A 17,061-nucleotide genomic window follows, 5' to 3' on the forward strand; every position below is an offset into this window, starting at 1 on the left:
AGAAACAATGACCTTGGAAGATGGGAACTACTGACCTTGGATGCTGAGGAATAATTACTCTGGACACTGAGAAAGATTAACCCTGGAAGTGAAAAACAGTGACATTTGGAAACTGAGAAATGTTGACCACAGAAGCTGAGAAACACTAATCTGGGAAGTGTATATAAAAAGTGAGATGAAAAATAAAAATTAATAATAATAATGAGATAAATCAATGAGTGAAGAAAGTGTAAAATTGATAAAATGAAAATAAATCTTCAATCAAAAGGTTAAAAATTATATACATGTGTTGGATAATAAATGTATAATTAAATGTTACTATAATGATACTAATCAGTTAAATTATACGTCCAAGTGAGGTGTAATTATTGACTATAATGATTGTATGTATGAAATAAGATTGAAAAAAGAAAGAAAATTACATAGAAAAAATAATAATTTATGTCCGAATTGTTTTTAAATATCATGGGAGAAGTAATTTCGGGTTGTATATAAATGAGTTTGTGATTATTACAACAAAGAACCAAGTAATTATTTTTGTTTGATCTATAGACAACTTGACATTAACCTACTGACCTAACCTTACCCTAATCTAAGTTAATTCAAGCTTAATCTAACTTAACTTTACAGCTTAATATAACCTTACGCTATGCCAAATCTGAGATAATCTAGTCTGATCAAAGTTGAATTGACGTAACCTGACCATACTGAACTAACCTGACCATACTGAACTAACCTGACATTAAGAGTTATAACAGTGGACGGTCATCTGAACACAACACACACTCAGTGACACTCCTAGATACTACTTAACTCCAAATAGTAATAGTAGTAGTAGCAGTAGTAGTAGTAGTAATGCCTATTAACACAGACTAGTCATAATTTTATCAGCTGTAGAATATTAAACATAGTATATAAGATAATAACTATTGTACAAAGTTTTCCATATAACAAGAGGCTCATTGTGTTACCTTGTCTCGCTCCAGGTACAACACAGCTGTGTCTCCATACAGTCACTGAGTCTCAATCGCTTAAAGGCTCACTGTATGTTCGCGTATTATTATTTTTTTCTCGTGTATCAGTGGGTGGATATCTGCGACACATTATGTAACACGAGGTGAGGGCATACATACATACATACATACATACATACATACATACATACATACATACATACATACATACATACACTGTTCCTAGATACTATTACTGTTTGTGGAAATAGGATCAACATTTATACACACAGTCTATACATACCTCTTGTTATGTATTATACATATTATCAACTGCCTCTTTAATGTGCTTTCATAGAATTTATTTTATTTTTATTAGGAGCACACCTCAGTAGTTTCCGAATATCGAAATATTCTGTTAATAGCTGTGGCGCTGGTCAGTTTTTTGGCGAGACCTCTCAGTCAGTCTTTAGTAAGTGTGGTGTCAACAACAGACAACTAGAAGAAAAATTAAGTAGATTTTCTAACCTTATTACATTTTAAGACCCTGAAGAAACGTGATTTACGGCAAGTGGTGTACAACAACAGTGTACAAAGAGCTTTTCTACAACTTTTATCTGCCCTGAGCTCACTGGACTTCCTCTGCTCCAACTGTGACCTGTTTTGTTCTACATGGTTGCCCCTCTGTGAGCTCTGACTATTCCTCTGGTTTAGTTGATCGCTTCTTCCTGATCTGTCCTTTATGCCATGTTCCAGATGCTTAACTTAACCTTTAACTGTGTTTGTTTTTTAATGTACTTTTTTTATCTATTTTTAACAATAAGTTACAGTATTCCTTATGTCAAAATATAGAGGAGGATATTAAAGGGTAAATTATATATTAGAAGTTGAATTCCTATCTTCTGGAATTAATTAGAAACGTTAAAAAAATAATATTTGTTATAGTTACCCTTACCTCGTTTTTATTTTCTCTCGTGCATGTTTTATAGAGAATATTTGGGACTAACTACACTATATCTTCTGGAATGTGAATCTTCATTGACTTTCTTCTATTTTTTTTAACGTATGTCTGCTTTTTATTATTGTCCATTATGAATGCCTGATACATCCTCTCTATATTGTGTATTGACCAGACATGATTTTCAAATCAGTTACCAACTTAAAACTGTCTAGTTTTTATATAATATTACAAGTTTTAGTTTAATACAGGCATAATTTCATCGTTACATTTTATTTACAGTATTTTAGTATTTACGCTATTTACGGTGGTCGAGTGGATACAGCGATCATCTCCTTTTCTATGGGTTGGTGGTTCGGTCCCCGGGCTCTCCCAGTTCACCCAAAGTGGGGAAGTGAAGGCGGTCGAGTGCAGTACCGGCCATACTGCCTCCTTGTGTACCGAAGGCTTAGTATAGTGTGCTGTATCCACATTGTCCCTAAAGGGCACTCATGCCTATGGGACCCACTTTCAACATGACTTAAATATCTAAGCGTTTTTATACAAAGACCAGGACTCACTCTCAGCAGTGCATCGTCCAAGAGTTAGTGCCGCAGTCAGTGGACGCGACTGGACCTCACAGACTGACTCAGTGGACGCCTGAACAAGTCGACTTTGGTGACATATCTTCAGTTAATTAAAAATAATATTTGCATGCGATTAACTGCTAAACAGATAAAATAATCACTGGATTTAACTAATTGATCTAATTTTAATATTATATATTCATTGTAACTTATCCTTTATAGTTGACATTATCTCACTGACAGACATCTTACCTCTACGATTTCCTCTCCGACAGGCACCTCAGAATGACCCCTGGAAGTGACGAGTCTGGAAGTTAGTTTCCAAGTTTTAAATGCACTCTATTGTATTTCTGTTGACCTAAAGTAGTTTGTCTAAGCCAGTAAACAGTAACTCCAGCCTTACTTTACCTCTTCTCCCGTAAATCCTTAAACAAGATAAACCTCTTTTTAAAAAGTAAAGATACGCAGCCTTCTGGTATAAGCAATCTATTATCATTGTGTTTATTTCCTTATATTTCCTCTTTTTTGCACATCGTTTCTTGATTAAGTGTCAAATAAATATTTTAAATGCAATATGTCCTCGAACAAAAATTAACAATGTTTTTTAGCAGTTATTAATGGTTCTGAATTGACAATGACTCTTTCTTCGACAAACTCTCATACCATTTTGTTCCACATAAGCGTTCTTGATGTATCTGTCTTTTATTTTATATAAATCCACTTGGCAGTCTTGTTGAATCTGTCCTGATTTTTAAACGTTTTCTTTCAATCCAATCTTGTTGAATCTATCCTGATATTTAACACGTTTTCTTCCATTGCAGCCTGAGCCAGCACCTCTCCTTTCCGTACAGCTCGACCCTTCCATTCTCCCTACCAACACCAAGAACCATTTTAAATTCCCTGGTAGCCCAGAATTAATTGACCCAACCTCAAACTCTCAGCCTCTTCCAGATTCTTTCCCTCCGTCACAGCATCTACCTTCTGCAGCACCTCCTTCTGTGTCCTTTGGCGTCTCGAATACCAACCAAGGCCATTCTCCATCATTCGGCCCCATCAGACCAACGTCTGAAATCATCCATATTCCTTCTCATGCTGTCTCTCAGTCATATGGACCACCCCCCCCTCCTCCTCCTCCTCCTTCATCATCCTACGCATCTCCTGAACCGACTTACGGACCTCCACCCCCGATGCCCTCCTACGGACCTCCACCGCCGAAGCCTTCCTACGGACCTCCACCCCCGAAGCCTTCCTACGGACCTCCACCCCCGAAGCCAACTTACGGACCTCCACAGCCAACCTACGGACCGCCATTGCCGGAGCCTGGACCCCACGGTTCAACACCCATGTCTTACGACATCCCCAACCCCCTACCGAAGCCCATCCACTTCTCTTCGGAGGGTGTCCACAACTCCCACGCTCCCTTTCAAGCTCCCTTTGAGTACTGTATAGGGGAATTCAAACCACTTTCACCCTCCTCTCACTATGGCCCCCCGCCCCTCCGGCCACACATCAGGAAGAGACAACAAAACCCGATTAAACATTTCCTGGGGATGATTGGTCTTAAGGTCTGAGCAACAGAGACCAATTGTTTATGTAAATTATTTAATTTTATTGATAACAAATATATATATATATATATATATATATATATATATATATATATATATATATATATATATATATATATATATATATATATATATATATATATATATCTTGATAAAATCACACGGGAAAAGGGAAACAACGGAGCACCTTAGCTTTCGTCTTTATTCAAGACATCTGAAGATGTCTTGAATAAAGACGAAAGCTAAGGTGCTCCGTTGTTTTCCTTTTCCCGTGTGATTTTATCAAGATTTATCTTATCCACGTTTTCATTGTGGATCTACATGATATATATATATGTATATATATATATATATAGTATATATTATTGCGTATAATACTCAAACAACATGTATCAATTGTTTTGACTTATCTGTGGGTTAGATCTGAACATGTCTGGAGTTAACAATACTTAACTTGATCACAATTAAACCATTAAACTGCAACTTATTACCTTATGAAAACTATTTTTTTTAATTAAAATGTTACAAATTAAAAAAAATAAATAAACTAGAAAACAAACAACAAGACATTCCTCTACATGATAATCACCAATGTTTAGGTCTAGTGTAAACATGACGACTCACTGCATGGTGCTGACACGCCATCACTACAGACCATTATCCTTAAGCGTTATCTTTTAGCCTTACACACAGATAAAACACATTTTTTGACATTGATTTAGATGTGCGAACTATCTGTGAAGAACCTGTGTCAAAGTGCTGTGATTGGACGATGGTGTAGCCTGAGTATACTTCACCTATACTTCACCTTTAAAGATGGTTAGAGTTTAAGGATATATTACACAACATACTCAAGACATCAACATACGTAGATATACTTCTCTTTTTAAACCTTTATATATTTTAATATGTTTCTGTGCATGCCTGTACATATATAAATATATATAGTTGTATATTTTTTACTAATTTTAATATAGGTTATATTTTTCTTTATTATTTTTTTAGGCTTAAAGTGTCACATGTAAACGTGTTACTAATAGTTGTATTATGTTTTTTATACATGTTCTCTGCTTATGCATATGTGTACATGTGAATACTCATATATACACCACCTTTTTGTTTAATACGTAAATATATATATGTACGGCAGCGAATAAACTGATCTTATATAAGGCTGTGTATTTTCTGCACCAAATTTCCCGTATATATATATAATAAATCTATTGATTCACTTATAAAGGATTTAAAACCAATTTGTCGCGTATTATAAGTTATTTATTTATTATATGCCGGACATAAACACAGTATTTATTTACAACATATGGCACAGTTAATACATGGATGAAACAGAGAGATGGCGTATATACGTAAACAATGCGTAAACAGAGCTAGCTGAGATGTGGAAATGTTTATCAAGAGAGATGGTGAGGATGAGGAAAAACGTAAAAAAAAATTAGTTAATAGACAGAGATGAAATATGTGTAACATTACGTAAAATGAAGAGAAAATAAAATACAATACTTATTGTTATATATGTATGTGTGTGTGTGTGTGTGTGTGTGTGTGTATGTTTATAAACTCATGTGTGTATGTAGTCGATGTCACAGTATTTTCTGGATTAGTAAACAAAATAAGAGCTGGAATTACATAGTGTTTTCTTAGGATAAAAAAATCATATTATCCTTTTTATGTGCGTGATTAGAGATAATAATAATAATAATAATAATAATAATAATGAATGATAATGGATGATGAAGATGGTTAGTGATAATGAAATAATGAGCAACAATACGAAAATGGGGGAAAACGTGAAAGAAAATGAAAATGACCAACGAAGGATAAAAGAGATCCATGAAAGGAAGAAATAAACATGAGAATATGCGATTAATAAAAATAAACATGAAATAGGAAGATAAACAAGGAAAAAGGACATAAAGATTAAAAATAAAATAAACATATTCTTTAAATTCTGGTATAATGTCGTATTTGTGGTAGTGATGAAGATTATTAAAGAAATATAGATAAAAACATATAAAATAAGATAAAATAAAAGGAGAAATACACAGGAATCAAAACAAGACATGATAAAACAGAAGAATTATATAGAAGGAATAAATAAGAGACATGATATAAACTTGAATAATATTAAGACATTTATATAGAAAACATGATACAAAAAATAAAGAGGAATAATATAATGATACTGTATAATATATAGAGAGAAATAAGAAAAGATAAGATAAGATAATATTGACGAAATATAAAGAGCATCTACAACTCTTTGGCCAGACATGAAACACTGCAGCAGACTCTGTTATGAAATAGTACACAGTTGAATTCATTTTTAATTCTTTCACTACATTTATAAGTTACTATTAAACACTATTCAACAAATGAGATACGTGTGACCCATCATTTATATATCACAACAGTCAAAAGTGAAATTTCTTAAGTAAATAGTGGTAGTTACTTATATACTTGAACACGTATAAGTGAACTGTACTTTATAGTGATATACTAAGGTAAGTTATTTTTATTATTATTACTATTATTATTATTATTATTATTATTATTATTATTATTGTTTATGTAATTGCATTCTTTCTTAAGTAAGGTTCATATTTATTCAATAGGTAATCGAGCAATAGTTTTGACATGTCATACAATAGGAAGATCTGATTTGGATACGATTTTGACATATGTTGATTTGAAAGCATTTAGCTGAGAGAGTGACGTGATAATCTGATAGGTCACAAGACAGATGTAAAGCATTTAGACATCGAGTGATTTAGAAATTGTTAAAAAAAAAGACTCTAAGACTGACATATCGTAATCTGACATCTCTAAAACCTGACATCTCTAAAATCTGATAACTCTAACTCTGACACAAAGCAATTAGAAGTGACTAAATCTGAACGTGATTTTAGAATTTGACACATAGAGGCTATAAGGAAGATTGTCAATATCCCACACGTACTGCACGCAACACTGACAATGTTCATACAGGTAAGTAATCAATTGAATACGTCTAGACAGCTGGGTTTGTAAGCTTATATACGACAGTTATACTAATACACTGGACGAAATCGTATGACTGACATCTATATACCTTGATATACTGTGAAGTTTATATAATAACAGATATACTAGACACTCTTTTACATAATTCAGGGTTATATGTGACTGGTATTTGGACTGGAGGGAAAGTTTTTTCTTATGGAACTAACTGTTTTGACAGGAATTTATTAACTGACTGGATTAGAAAGAAATTGGAGGTTATAGGAGTAAATTGACAGTTCGTTTTGACAGATAGAGAACTGACAGGTGGAAATTTTACAATTCTAACAAGATTGAAGTCGGAAATTAACAGACTATTTTACCATAGACAGATAAAAGAAAAAATATTAGAGGTTAGAATAGAGAGCTTGAAGGAAATTTGGATAGGGAGTATTATATATGTTTGTATATACTGTATATATATACAGTATATATATATATATATTTATTTATATATACTTACTTGGAATATAATCTAAATGGACTAGGGATTGTATATCGTGACTGGATTGACCCAGATACGCTGAGAAGACGTGTGTGTGTGTGTGTGTGTGTGTGTGTGTGTGTGTTTCGTGTGGATAATTTCTGCTTGTGATCAGGTGATGGGTGAAGAGGGTTGGGGTACAGTCTTATCTCTCTCTCTCTCTCTCTCTCTCTCTCTCTCTCTCTCTCTCTCTCTCTTCATCAGCAGGACCTCAATACAACATCACAACGATCAACAACACTACAGGAAGCCTTGACTGAATCTATAACTGTATCGGATGAAGTGACTGTAATCTCATTCACAAACGAGAACAGAACATTGAAGGAAATACCGAATGAATAACAGTGAATAACAAGAAGAACACAGAGGTGTCCTTATACTGAGGAAAATCTGTATCTATTGGTTATTCATACATTTATATTTGATAGGAAAAAAATAAGTATTACCCGCGCTAAACACTGAACATTAATACAAGCAAGGTGAGAAAAGTAATATCATGTAGTAAAATACGATAAAGATAATGCTAAGTAAATGATAAGAGCAACAGATGATAAACGAGAAATGACAAGAGAGAACAAGTCTCATAGGTTAAACAAGAGAAGGTAGTCATTAATCATAAATTCTTTGAGTCCACAAGTAAACAAAGATGTTTTTATTTTCGTTAATACTCGCTCACTCATACCATAGTGTAAACATTAGTTCAGTTGACCGGGTAGTGTAGTTTAAAACATTCATTCATGCCTTTGTTTATGCTGATCAGCTGACTCTATTTATAATCTTTCAGTTATATTGTAAACATTAACCAGTGAATACGTCATTTATACTCTTGTTTACGGCAATGGTAGTATCTGTGCGGGTGAATGGCCGAGGGAGTTAGGAATTATGCACTTGGAGAAACACAGGTGGAGAGTTGGAGGAGAGTAAATTGCTTTTAAGGAAAATATTTTAAGGTGTATGTAGGTGAGGAAGGGAGAGGGTGATGAGAGAGCGGTGGTGAGGGAAGGAGGTAGTAAGTGAGGGATGGTGAAAGAAGAAAAGTGGTGAATTAAGAGGAACATATAAGGAAATGAAAGAAGGGAATAATGGAATGAATGGAGGAAATTAAGTATCTAAAGGGCCCCGTTATACACGCACAGCCCGGCCCATCCGGCAAAATTGCACGTGTCTGGGACTGATTCAGGCCAAGATTTTTGCCCGCTTAGGCGCCCTCTCCGGCCTGCGCTGAACCGTGCGCAGGTGTCTGGGTAACCGCTCAGGTCAACGCTCAGTTTGATGGCAACAGTGGCAGTGATCGGAGGTGTGCAGTTGGACTCAGTTCATAGATATTTATAGAGAAAACACCTCTTTATGGAAGAAAAAAGTAAGGAATATTCTAACAAGGTTAAAAACTAATGCAGCTTACGATTTATTAAGTGATAAAAGGAAAGGAAAGACACATCAGCCACCTGTTGTAGGAAACCGCAGAGTGGCTAACAACCACTCGTGTGGAGGAACGACTATCCGCATACATGTTGTTTGCCTATTAACGGACACACCAGAGACAACACCTTCAGGTAAGTCTACTCGTCCATCCTGAGGTACTGAACTAATCTCCTGTCTTTAATCTCATTTCATCTAATAATGACGTAAAAGATAATCCGTCCCTGTTCATTAACCACTATCTCTTTTTCGTCCATTTGGTTCCGTCTTTCCTTGATAAAAACTCTACAGCAACTGCCTCAACTGCGAGAACATTCAGCTCCTCGTTACTGAGTAGAGTGTCCATGGGTGTCCGCGAGCGATCTTGTCCTAGGCGTTCTTAGCGTGTATGGGGGACTTAAGAAAGAGAGAGAGAGAGAGAGAGAGAGAGAGAGAGAGAGAGAGAGAGAGAGAGAGAGAGAGAGAGAGAGGTTACTAACACGACACAAGGACCTCACTCTTCATAGCACCATCAATAACAGTTAACACATCTACTATCTGGTCCTGAATCAATTTATTTTAACATTATTTTTTTTAATAGTTTAGTAATAGTTACATGACTCCTCAACACATCACCTCTTAAGTGTTGTTTCTTCTGTAGTCCTTTTCTTGTCTCTTTTATGGATTTACGGGTTTTTTTTTATCGCATCCTTAACACAATTCTCGCTTGTTGTTAATTCCAGTTTATGTTCTTTTTTATTAATGGCCTCTTTGTATCTAAGCACTTTATTGACACTACCACATATTTTTTTATATTTCTAAGTAACATAGTTCTAAGTGACATGGCGGTAAAGTAAGGTTCGAGGTTAGTTTCCATTACGACACTTACAATACTATTTTTATTCCCTCGTTTTTAACTGTTTAAGTAGAACAGATATATACACATTTTTATGACTTTTGGCACCGTTATGTAGTCTTCATGTTTCATTTAAGCACCGTTATATTTCGTCTTATCTACGTCTGACACTACAGTAATGATTCATCCTTTGCGTCACTGTAATATTTTTGTGGAGTTTTGTAACACTACAGTAAGTCATAAATTATCAATATAAATTATCTTTATTATCGTTATCATCCTTATCATAACCACTATTACCATCACAGTTAGAGCTGCTTTTATTATCATCCTCACCATCATCATCATCATTTATTTCGTAAATGTCATTGTCACTGTGTCACAAGTACTATTATTGTCATTCAACACTACCTATTTTCTGAAGTTATCATCGTTTGCCTTGACAATTTACCATTTTCTTTGACACGATTTTCTTTGGTGGCCATTTTCTGTGACGATTACCTTTGGCGACATCCCTTTTCTTTAGTAATAGCTAATGTTCTTTTGTGTGTGTGTTAGAGCGACAAGAAACAACACTTTCGAATCTTGTGATAAAACATAGTGTTTATAGGGTCATATTTTGCCAATAAACCTCCTTTCTGACAGTTTCCTTCATGTATGGTAGAGTTACGCCTGAAATCACAATCTAAGACTCACCAAACGTATCTACTTCCAACTTCTGTACTACTACTTTGCATTTTCTTTTTCATACTTTTAACATTATTTATAGAAGGAGAACAGTCTCTTCCGTTTTCTGTTCATACTAAATATATTACTAGGAAGGGGGAACAGTTATCGTGCTAAGAATAAAAGTTTTCGCCAGAGAGCAAAAAAATAATGTAGGTAAAGACTTAGGCCAACTTGCATGTGTTGGCCTCTGCACTTTGATAATATTATCTCCTGAGATTAGTTATGCATTGGAGACTACTCCTTGAACACAATCAAATTAATGAATAAAAGTGAAGCATTTCATATTCTAACAGGAATACTGCAGTTTCCTGTAGAGATCATCGTCCCGTTTTCTATGAACATCTTTCCATCCAGCATCCCGTGTTCTGTGAATATATTTCCATCATTCTCAGACAACAACTTTAAATGTCCCTGACTCTCTTTCAAGTAGGAGCTACATGTTATCTTCTTCTTTTATCCTTTCACTGTCTTTTCTTTTTCTGGCCAAATGATCATCCTACTTTCTACAGCAGTGTTAGTTATCAGCTTCATGTTGTCTTCAGGTGTTGCTACAAGTGCGACAGCAAAGTTTGTTGTAGTACTTGAGACGACACAACCTCGCCCGGAACACCAAGTGGCAGTTCTTTATCCGGTCTATACAAGCTGTTGGGAGAGAGCAAGAGAATGTATAGTGTGTGAGATAAAATGACAAACCGGACGAAGAATTTTGACAACCCTACCGAGACAACAGGAATCGTAGTGTTCATTTTGGAATTTTTCGACTCCATCCATAAAGATTTAGTTTTTTTTATTGTGTGTACAGGTCATTTGTTGTATACCTGCATTGTATATCTATCTATCTATCTATCTATCTATCTATCTGTCTACAAGATTTATATTTTAGGAAGATGTAACCACAATACAAGGGTGTAGGACAGTATATAAGTGTGTGTGTATGTGTGTGTGTGTGTGTGTGTGTGTGTGTGTGTGTGTGTGTGTGTGTGTGTGTGTGTGTGTGTGTGAGTGTGAGTGTGTGTGTGTGTGTGTGTGTGTAAGTGTGAGAGTGTGTGAAAGGGCGTGAGAGTGTGAGTGATCAAATGGACAGGAAACCAAATACATCAACCACACTTACTAGGTTTATCAATGGCCACCGGGGTGTCTTCTTTATCGTTATTCTCCCCCGTTGATCCAGTTTTATGTTGCCTCTCCCTGTTCTTCTTCCTGTCCTTCTTCCTCTTCCTCTTTTTCTTCTTCTTCGCCTCCTCCTCCTCCTCTTCCCTGTCCTCATCATTCTCTTCCCCATCCTCGTCATCCGAGATTGATTCGTCTCCTTGAGCATCCTTGTCGGGTATAACATTGATGGCACTTCCTGTTGTCTCCTCCACCACTAACTCATTCTCTTCCTCTCCTTCTTCCTCTTCCCCTTCCTCCTCCTGCTGATGGGTTGTACGGTCATCGTCAGTAGAAGCAGCAAATGCATCGTCCTCGTCCCCATCGTCATCTTTATCCACAGGTCTCTTAGTGATAGAGTCATCGTCGTCGTCTTCGTCATCTTTGTTTAGGTCCTCTGATGATGGGGCGGCCATCTCCCCTCCTGTATGGACAGAAAGAATAGAGAACATATAGAAAATTGGATAGAAAAGTGATGAAAAAATAGGCAAAAACATATAGAAAGTGGTTAAGAAGTGAAGAGGTGAAGCGTTGATAGGTGGATGAATCCGATAGAGAGAGAGAGAGAGAGAGAGAGAGAGAGACTCAACTAGAATAGAAATATAGATACAGAGGAAGAGAAAAATAGATCAATAATCCCAAGGACACATTAATAAACCGATAGACATATAGACAGAAGCTAATATTCCAATACAAATACAAAACAAAGACTTTTTTCTCACCAGTCTGTGTCTCCTGACTGCCTCCTGTCGAACCCAAGCGCTCACCAGGGCCAGGAGGAGGGGTGACGGAGGCGTTACAGGGGTGGAGGTGGCAGGGCTGGCGGGTGTCCGGTCTGGTGACGTTGTAGCAATCGGCTGACGGATTTTTGTTGGCGTGAAGACAAGTTACCTCACGACGCATGACGCCTCCTTCACACGACGCCGAACACTGCGGGGAGGGAAGGGGCTGTGATCAAAGAGAAAGGGAGAGTATGATACAAATACTGAGAGAGAAAGAAAGGGAGAGAGAGAGAGAGAGAGAGAGTGAGCACGGACTGAGAGGGTATCTCATCAGGGTCTAGTTTAAGGTGTACCTATGCTTACATAAGACCGTTCACAGGTATTCAGACTTACCTGGGACCACTCGGAGGTGTACCAATCAGGTGTACAGGGCTGGCCGTTACACTCGCGGGAGTCTGGGGGTCGAATCTCCAACTTACACTGGGAGTCCTGCGTCACCCTCCATCGCTGGCGGCTGTACATCACACACAGAACAGAGCGAGTCTCCCTCCCGCTGCCACAGTCCACGCTACACCCTTCCCACGGCCCTGTGACGGTGGGAGGGAGAAACATAATACACACACAATAGAGAGAATTCATATCACCATGAAACACTACAGTTTTCTTCCTTGGGGTTAGGTTATGTTCGGTTACGCTAGGTTATTGAATTCATTTTATTCAGTACCCACCTATGAACCACTGGCCGCCACAACCACTCTGGCCGCTGCAGGGTCTGGAGGCGTCAGGCTTGGTGGAGGCTGAACACTGACTTTCCGGCACCTCACCTCCCGCCAGGCAGTGAACGCGCCTTGTCTGCACGCCCGTCCCACACGACTCTGAGCACTGACGCCCGTGCACGATAGGACATGATGGTGATGGCGTTTGTTGCCATGGGCACACGCCAAGACGCGTTAGTTGTCATGGGTACACGACAGTCAGGTGGGAAGAGAGGAAGACACAGTCGTCATTAATAGTGTAATTAAGAATTTCGAATACTCAGTGTAATTAAACAATTAGCACATCAAAGCACAAACTTACATTCAAGAAGCAATATAAAAGAGTCAAACAGGTCATTGTTTACGTTTTTATGAAGGTTACAGCAGACTAAAGTTCACTCGCATTCTCTATCTACCTGCAGTGGCGGGAACTCACCTGATCGGACCAGCTGGAGAAGAACCAGGTGTTGGTGGCGCAGGAGCCCATGTCACACACCTGTTCCTTGACGGGCCTGGTGGTGGCGGTGCACAGGTCCTCTTCTACAGCCACCCCGCCCACCACACAAGTCACCAGCCTCTTGCGGGTCCCCAAGCCACAGGGCGCCGAGCAGTTGGACCAGGGCCCCGCCTCCCACTCCGGCGTAGTGCTGCTGCAGCGACCTATTTCACACACCTGTGTCATGAGGTGGTGTGATGAGTGACAGGTGAGTAGTGCATAGGAATTAGATTATGTTAGGCCCACCCCTCCAAAAATAATAAAACAGCGGAACTATTCGCTCCACTCTCTCTCTCTCTCTTACCTGCGAGGTCGGGACGGTAGATGGGGAGAGACACGCCCCCTCTGGCACCATCATCGTCAGGATCGGGGACACCACTTGTTTGCACACCAGAGGGCGGGTCTGAACACCCATCCCACACGTGACGCTACAAGGGCCCCACTCCCCCGGCATCCACCTGTAGGGCGGAGGGGAAGGGGTGAGTTAGGTATGAGGGGTAGAAATGTCTTCTTGTGAGGAGGGAAATGAGTTGTGCGAGAGGAAAGAACTTAACGGAGGGGGGAGAGTAGCCTTTAAAGCCTAACACTCATTTACTGTTTATATAACCACAAGGAAGTACCACACATGGGAGTACCACTCAAGGGAAGTGCCACACAGGGAAGTCTACACAGGGAAGTCCACACAGAGGAAGTACCACACAGACTCACGCGGCTGGGCAGGGCGTGAGGTTACACATAGCGGTGCGTGTTTCAGGTGGTATCAGGTGACCACAGCGACGGTCAGGCACCACCTTCTTGTTTCTCTTCCGCTCACACGAGAGTATCACTGTCTGGTTACCTGTGAGGGGCAGAGTGAGTTGTGAGAGAAGAGGTGGTGAGGGAGAGTGAATGGTAATGGTGGGGTTGAAGGTAATGGTGATGAAGTGTTTCTGCTAAAAATTATTCCATTATTTCCTATATCCTTCTCATATTATCATTTTTCTCTTGTCCTTCCATTTCTCCTTCCCGCCTCACCCACACACAGGATCACGAACAAGACTCAACGAACACCTTTAGTGACGTACCTCCACCACAGGGTCGGGAGCAGGGAGTGAACCCTTTCTCGGCCCACTGGAATCTCGAACCTCTCTTCCTGTGTCGTCCCTTCCTGTCCTTCTCCTGGTTCTGCTTCCTACCCGATAGGACTCCAGAGGCTCCGTCCTGCTGTTGGTGGCGTCGACGGCTGCCCTTCCCTCGACGCCTTGGGGGCCTTATGGGGACCTGGAGGAGGTGGAGTCAGGGTATGAGGGACTGATGTCCCTCATACCTGTGTAACGCTGTGTGACATTTAAGATCGTATCATAATAACCAACGCCATCTCGAGCAGTCAACAGCGCCTGGCAATCTCTTCCCATTATCTACAATGACATGCATATGAAAGGTTCGTCAGGCAAACGTTCGGTTGTCATCTGCCTGTACTGGTTCTCTCTTGTGTTTCTCAGTGCGAGATGGGAAGCAAAGAACTCCTAATTGATAGTAAGAGCATTTTGCAAGAGAAATTCTTTGTCTGGCCATTAGAACCTATATTGTTTAACCCCTTAGAGGGCAAAATATCCCTTTGGTATTTTATTCTGGCTAGTGTGAGACGATTTTATTAAGATGAGAGAAGCCCCTGCCCTCTAAACGACTAATAAACACTAAAGAATTTCTACAGAGTTTACCTTCCTGGAATAACCCTGAAATCTCTTTTTATTTCCAAAAAGAAATGCGTGTTAGAACGCTGGAATCCCTGGGACACTGTGTACCCATAAGAAGGATCCCAGAGACCATACATATCCCATTGAAGCATAATGAACACGTACTGTCCTGTTGTGTGTTGTGGAGGAGGGAGAGACATTGGGCTGCGTCAATTGGACTCCTGGGTCGAAGGGAGACTTGCCAGGAATTTTTCGTCGACCTGTAGAGATAAACACATGGAATAGCGTGACCCATAAGTTAGGAATCAGCCCTAAAACCCCTTTTTGGATCATATAAACTTTGAATACAATAAAGGAGAGAATAGACCGTAGTTGAATAAAAATATAGAGATGATCGACGCACGCTGATATGAAAAATTTATTAAAAACATAAAGTAAATCACGCAAAGAAATAATGTGAAGTTGCTTGGATTTTATCAGTATAAACTCATGGCTTTACCAAAATTAAGTTTCTATAAATTATTTAAAGTCTTAGAAGACGTTTTTGTGTCGTTTTGGTTATATATCAATAGTTCTTAAAGACACATGTCAAACGGTACATGAAAATGAGGCAATTTTTACCTTGGCCGAGTTTAGCGCCATGTTGATGCCGTGTCCTGTGTGTCTCTGTAGGCGTGGCCGGGGTGGTCGCCTCATGAGGAGGACGTCTGTGGTGCCCAGAGACGCCACCTGTTGGAGGTCGTCTTCCTCCGGGGCTGCCAGGCCGAGGGATGGCGATGGGCCTTAGAGGAACACTATTCTTGGGAAACTCCGGAGGGAAACCTATGTCTCTGGATGGCGCCACACCCGACGCTCCTTCTCTGTCATGGGTTCCACCGTCCAGGCCTCCTCCGTCACTCCTGCCCTGCCCTGGGTATCTCTGTCCTACACCAGAGGGCACGGATCCTCCCCCAGGAGCTCTTGGGTACTGTTGGCCCGGCAAGAAGGGCGTCCCTAATGGCACTCCTCTTCCACCATCCTGCAGGCCATACGTAGGACTCCAGGGAAGGGGGAGAGACCCTGTGGTCTTGGTGGTACTTCCTAAGGGCGTGATCGGCTGGCTGTGAGGAGGGACGCCGGGAATCCCAGCAGGACCCCTGGATCCTACATTCGTCGAGGGATCAAGAGGAACTCCCAAAAACGGAGAGTTATTCCTCGACGATCCTGAGGGACTGGTTCCTACACTTCCCTGGGGATTGATGGGAGAAAAGAGGACGCCGCTGGAGTTGAAACTGACCTGACCACCTTCACCTCCTACAGCAACGGGTGTCAGGACAGGGTTGATGGGCCCGAAGGTCCCACCTGGGATTCCCGTGTTTCCGGTGCCGTAAGGATACAGACTCTGGCCACCTGGATTCACACCAACTGAACCCGGATTTCTGATTCCGAAATTCGGGTTCCGTGAACCGATATTTGGATTTCCTTGAGGCAGAGGCTGGAAGGGCGTCAATTGGCCTCCTCCCATATTGGGCCTTAGACCCCCAGATGGGGTCCCCAGGCCTCCAGAAGGAGGTGTCAGCCCACTCGAAGGAGCACCGCCAAGATACTCCGGCAGTGGAACTCGGTACTCGTACTTGATCCCCGGGTTGGGACTCTGTGAGATCAACTGTTAAAGAAGTAAGACGATCATTAGTAGATTATCTGCCCTAATCCCT

General features: G+C 39.9%; 2 protein-coding genes across 3 annotated transcripts in view; one reads left to right on the forward strand and one right to left on the reverse strand.

Moving 5' to 3' along the window:
- Positions 1 to 4,096, forward strand: part of LOC121880367 (peroxidase-like) — an 85,057-nt gene extending 80,961 nt beyond the window's left edge. Inside the window, exons 19-20 of one of the 2 annotated variants that reach the window (XM_042387523.1) lie at positions 2,753 to 2,790; positions 3,299 to 3,387. In XM_042387523.1, coding sequence (XP_042243457.1) covers positions 2,753 to 2,779 — 27 coding nt within the window. In that variant the 3' untranslated portion in view covers positions 2,780 to 2,790; positions 3,299 to 3,387. Of the gene's footprint in view, positions 1 to 2,752; positions 2,791 to 3,298 lie in introns of both variants that reach the window. The other variant, XM_042387522.1, reaches the window with a different exon arrangement.
- Positions 4,097 to 6,173: 2,077 nt separating this feature from the next.
- The window catches only part of LOC121880362, a 28,582-nt gene continuing 17,694 nt past the window's right edge, over positions 6,174 to 17,061 (reverse strand). The window contains exons 6-16 of the mRNA XM_042387514.1: positions 15,989 to 17,012; positions 15,533 to 15,627; positions 14,756 to 14,951; positions 14,400 to 14,529; positions 13,996 to 14,149; positions 13,632 to 13,868; positions 13,169 to 13,322; positions 12,834 to 13,027; positions 12,441 to 12,648; positions 11,681 to 12,142; positions 6,174 to 11,211 (exon numbers count right to left, since the gene is read on the reverse strand). Of these exons, the coding sequence (XP_042243448.1) occupies positions 11,108 to 11,211; positions 11,681 to 12,142; positions 12,441 to 12,648; positions 12,834 to 13,027; positions 13,169 to 13,322; positions 13,632 to 13,868; positions 13,996 to 14,149; positions 14,400 to 14,529; positions 14,756 to 14,951; positions 15,533 to 15,627; positions 15,989 to 17,012 (2,958 nt within the window). The 3' untranslated portion in view covers positions 6,174 to 11,107. The remainder of the gene's footprint in view (positions 11,212 to 11,680; positions 12,143 to 12,440; positions 12,649 to 12,833; positions 13,028 to 13,168; positions 13,323 to 13,631; positions 13,869 to 13,995; positions 14,150 to 14,399; positions 14,530 to 14,755; positions 14,952 to 15,532; positions 15,628 to 15,988; positions 17,013 to 17,061) is intronic.

The sequence above is a fragment of the Homarus americanus genome, unplaced genomic scaffold (assembly GCF_018991925.1).
Source record: "Homarus americanus isolate GMGI-L3 unplaced genomic scaffold, GMGI_Hamer_2.0 scaffold42527, whole genome shotgun sequence".
Lineage (NCBI taxonomy): Eukaryota > Metazoa > Arthropoda > Malacostraca > Decapoda > Nephropidae > Homarus > Homarus americanus.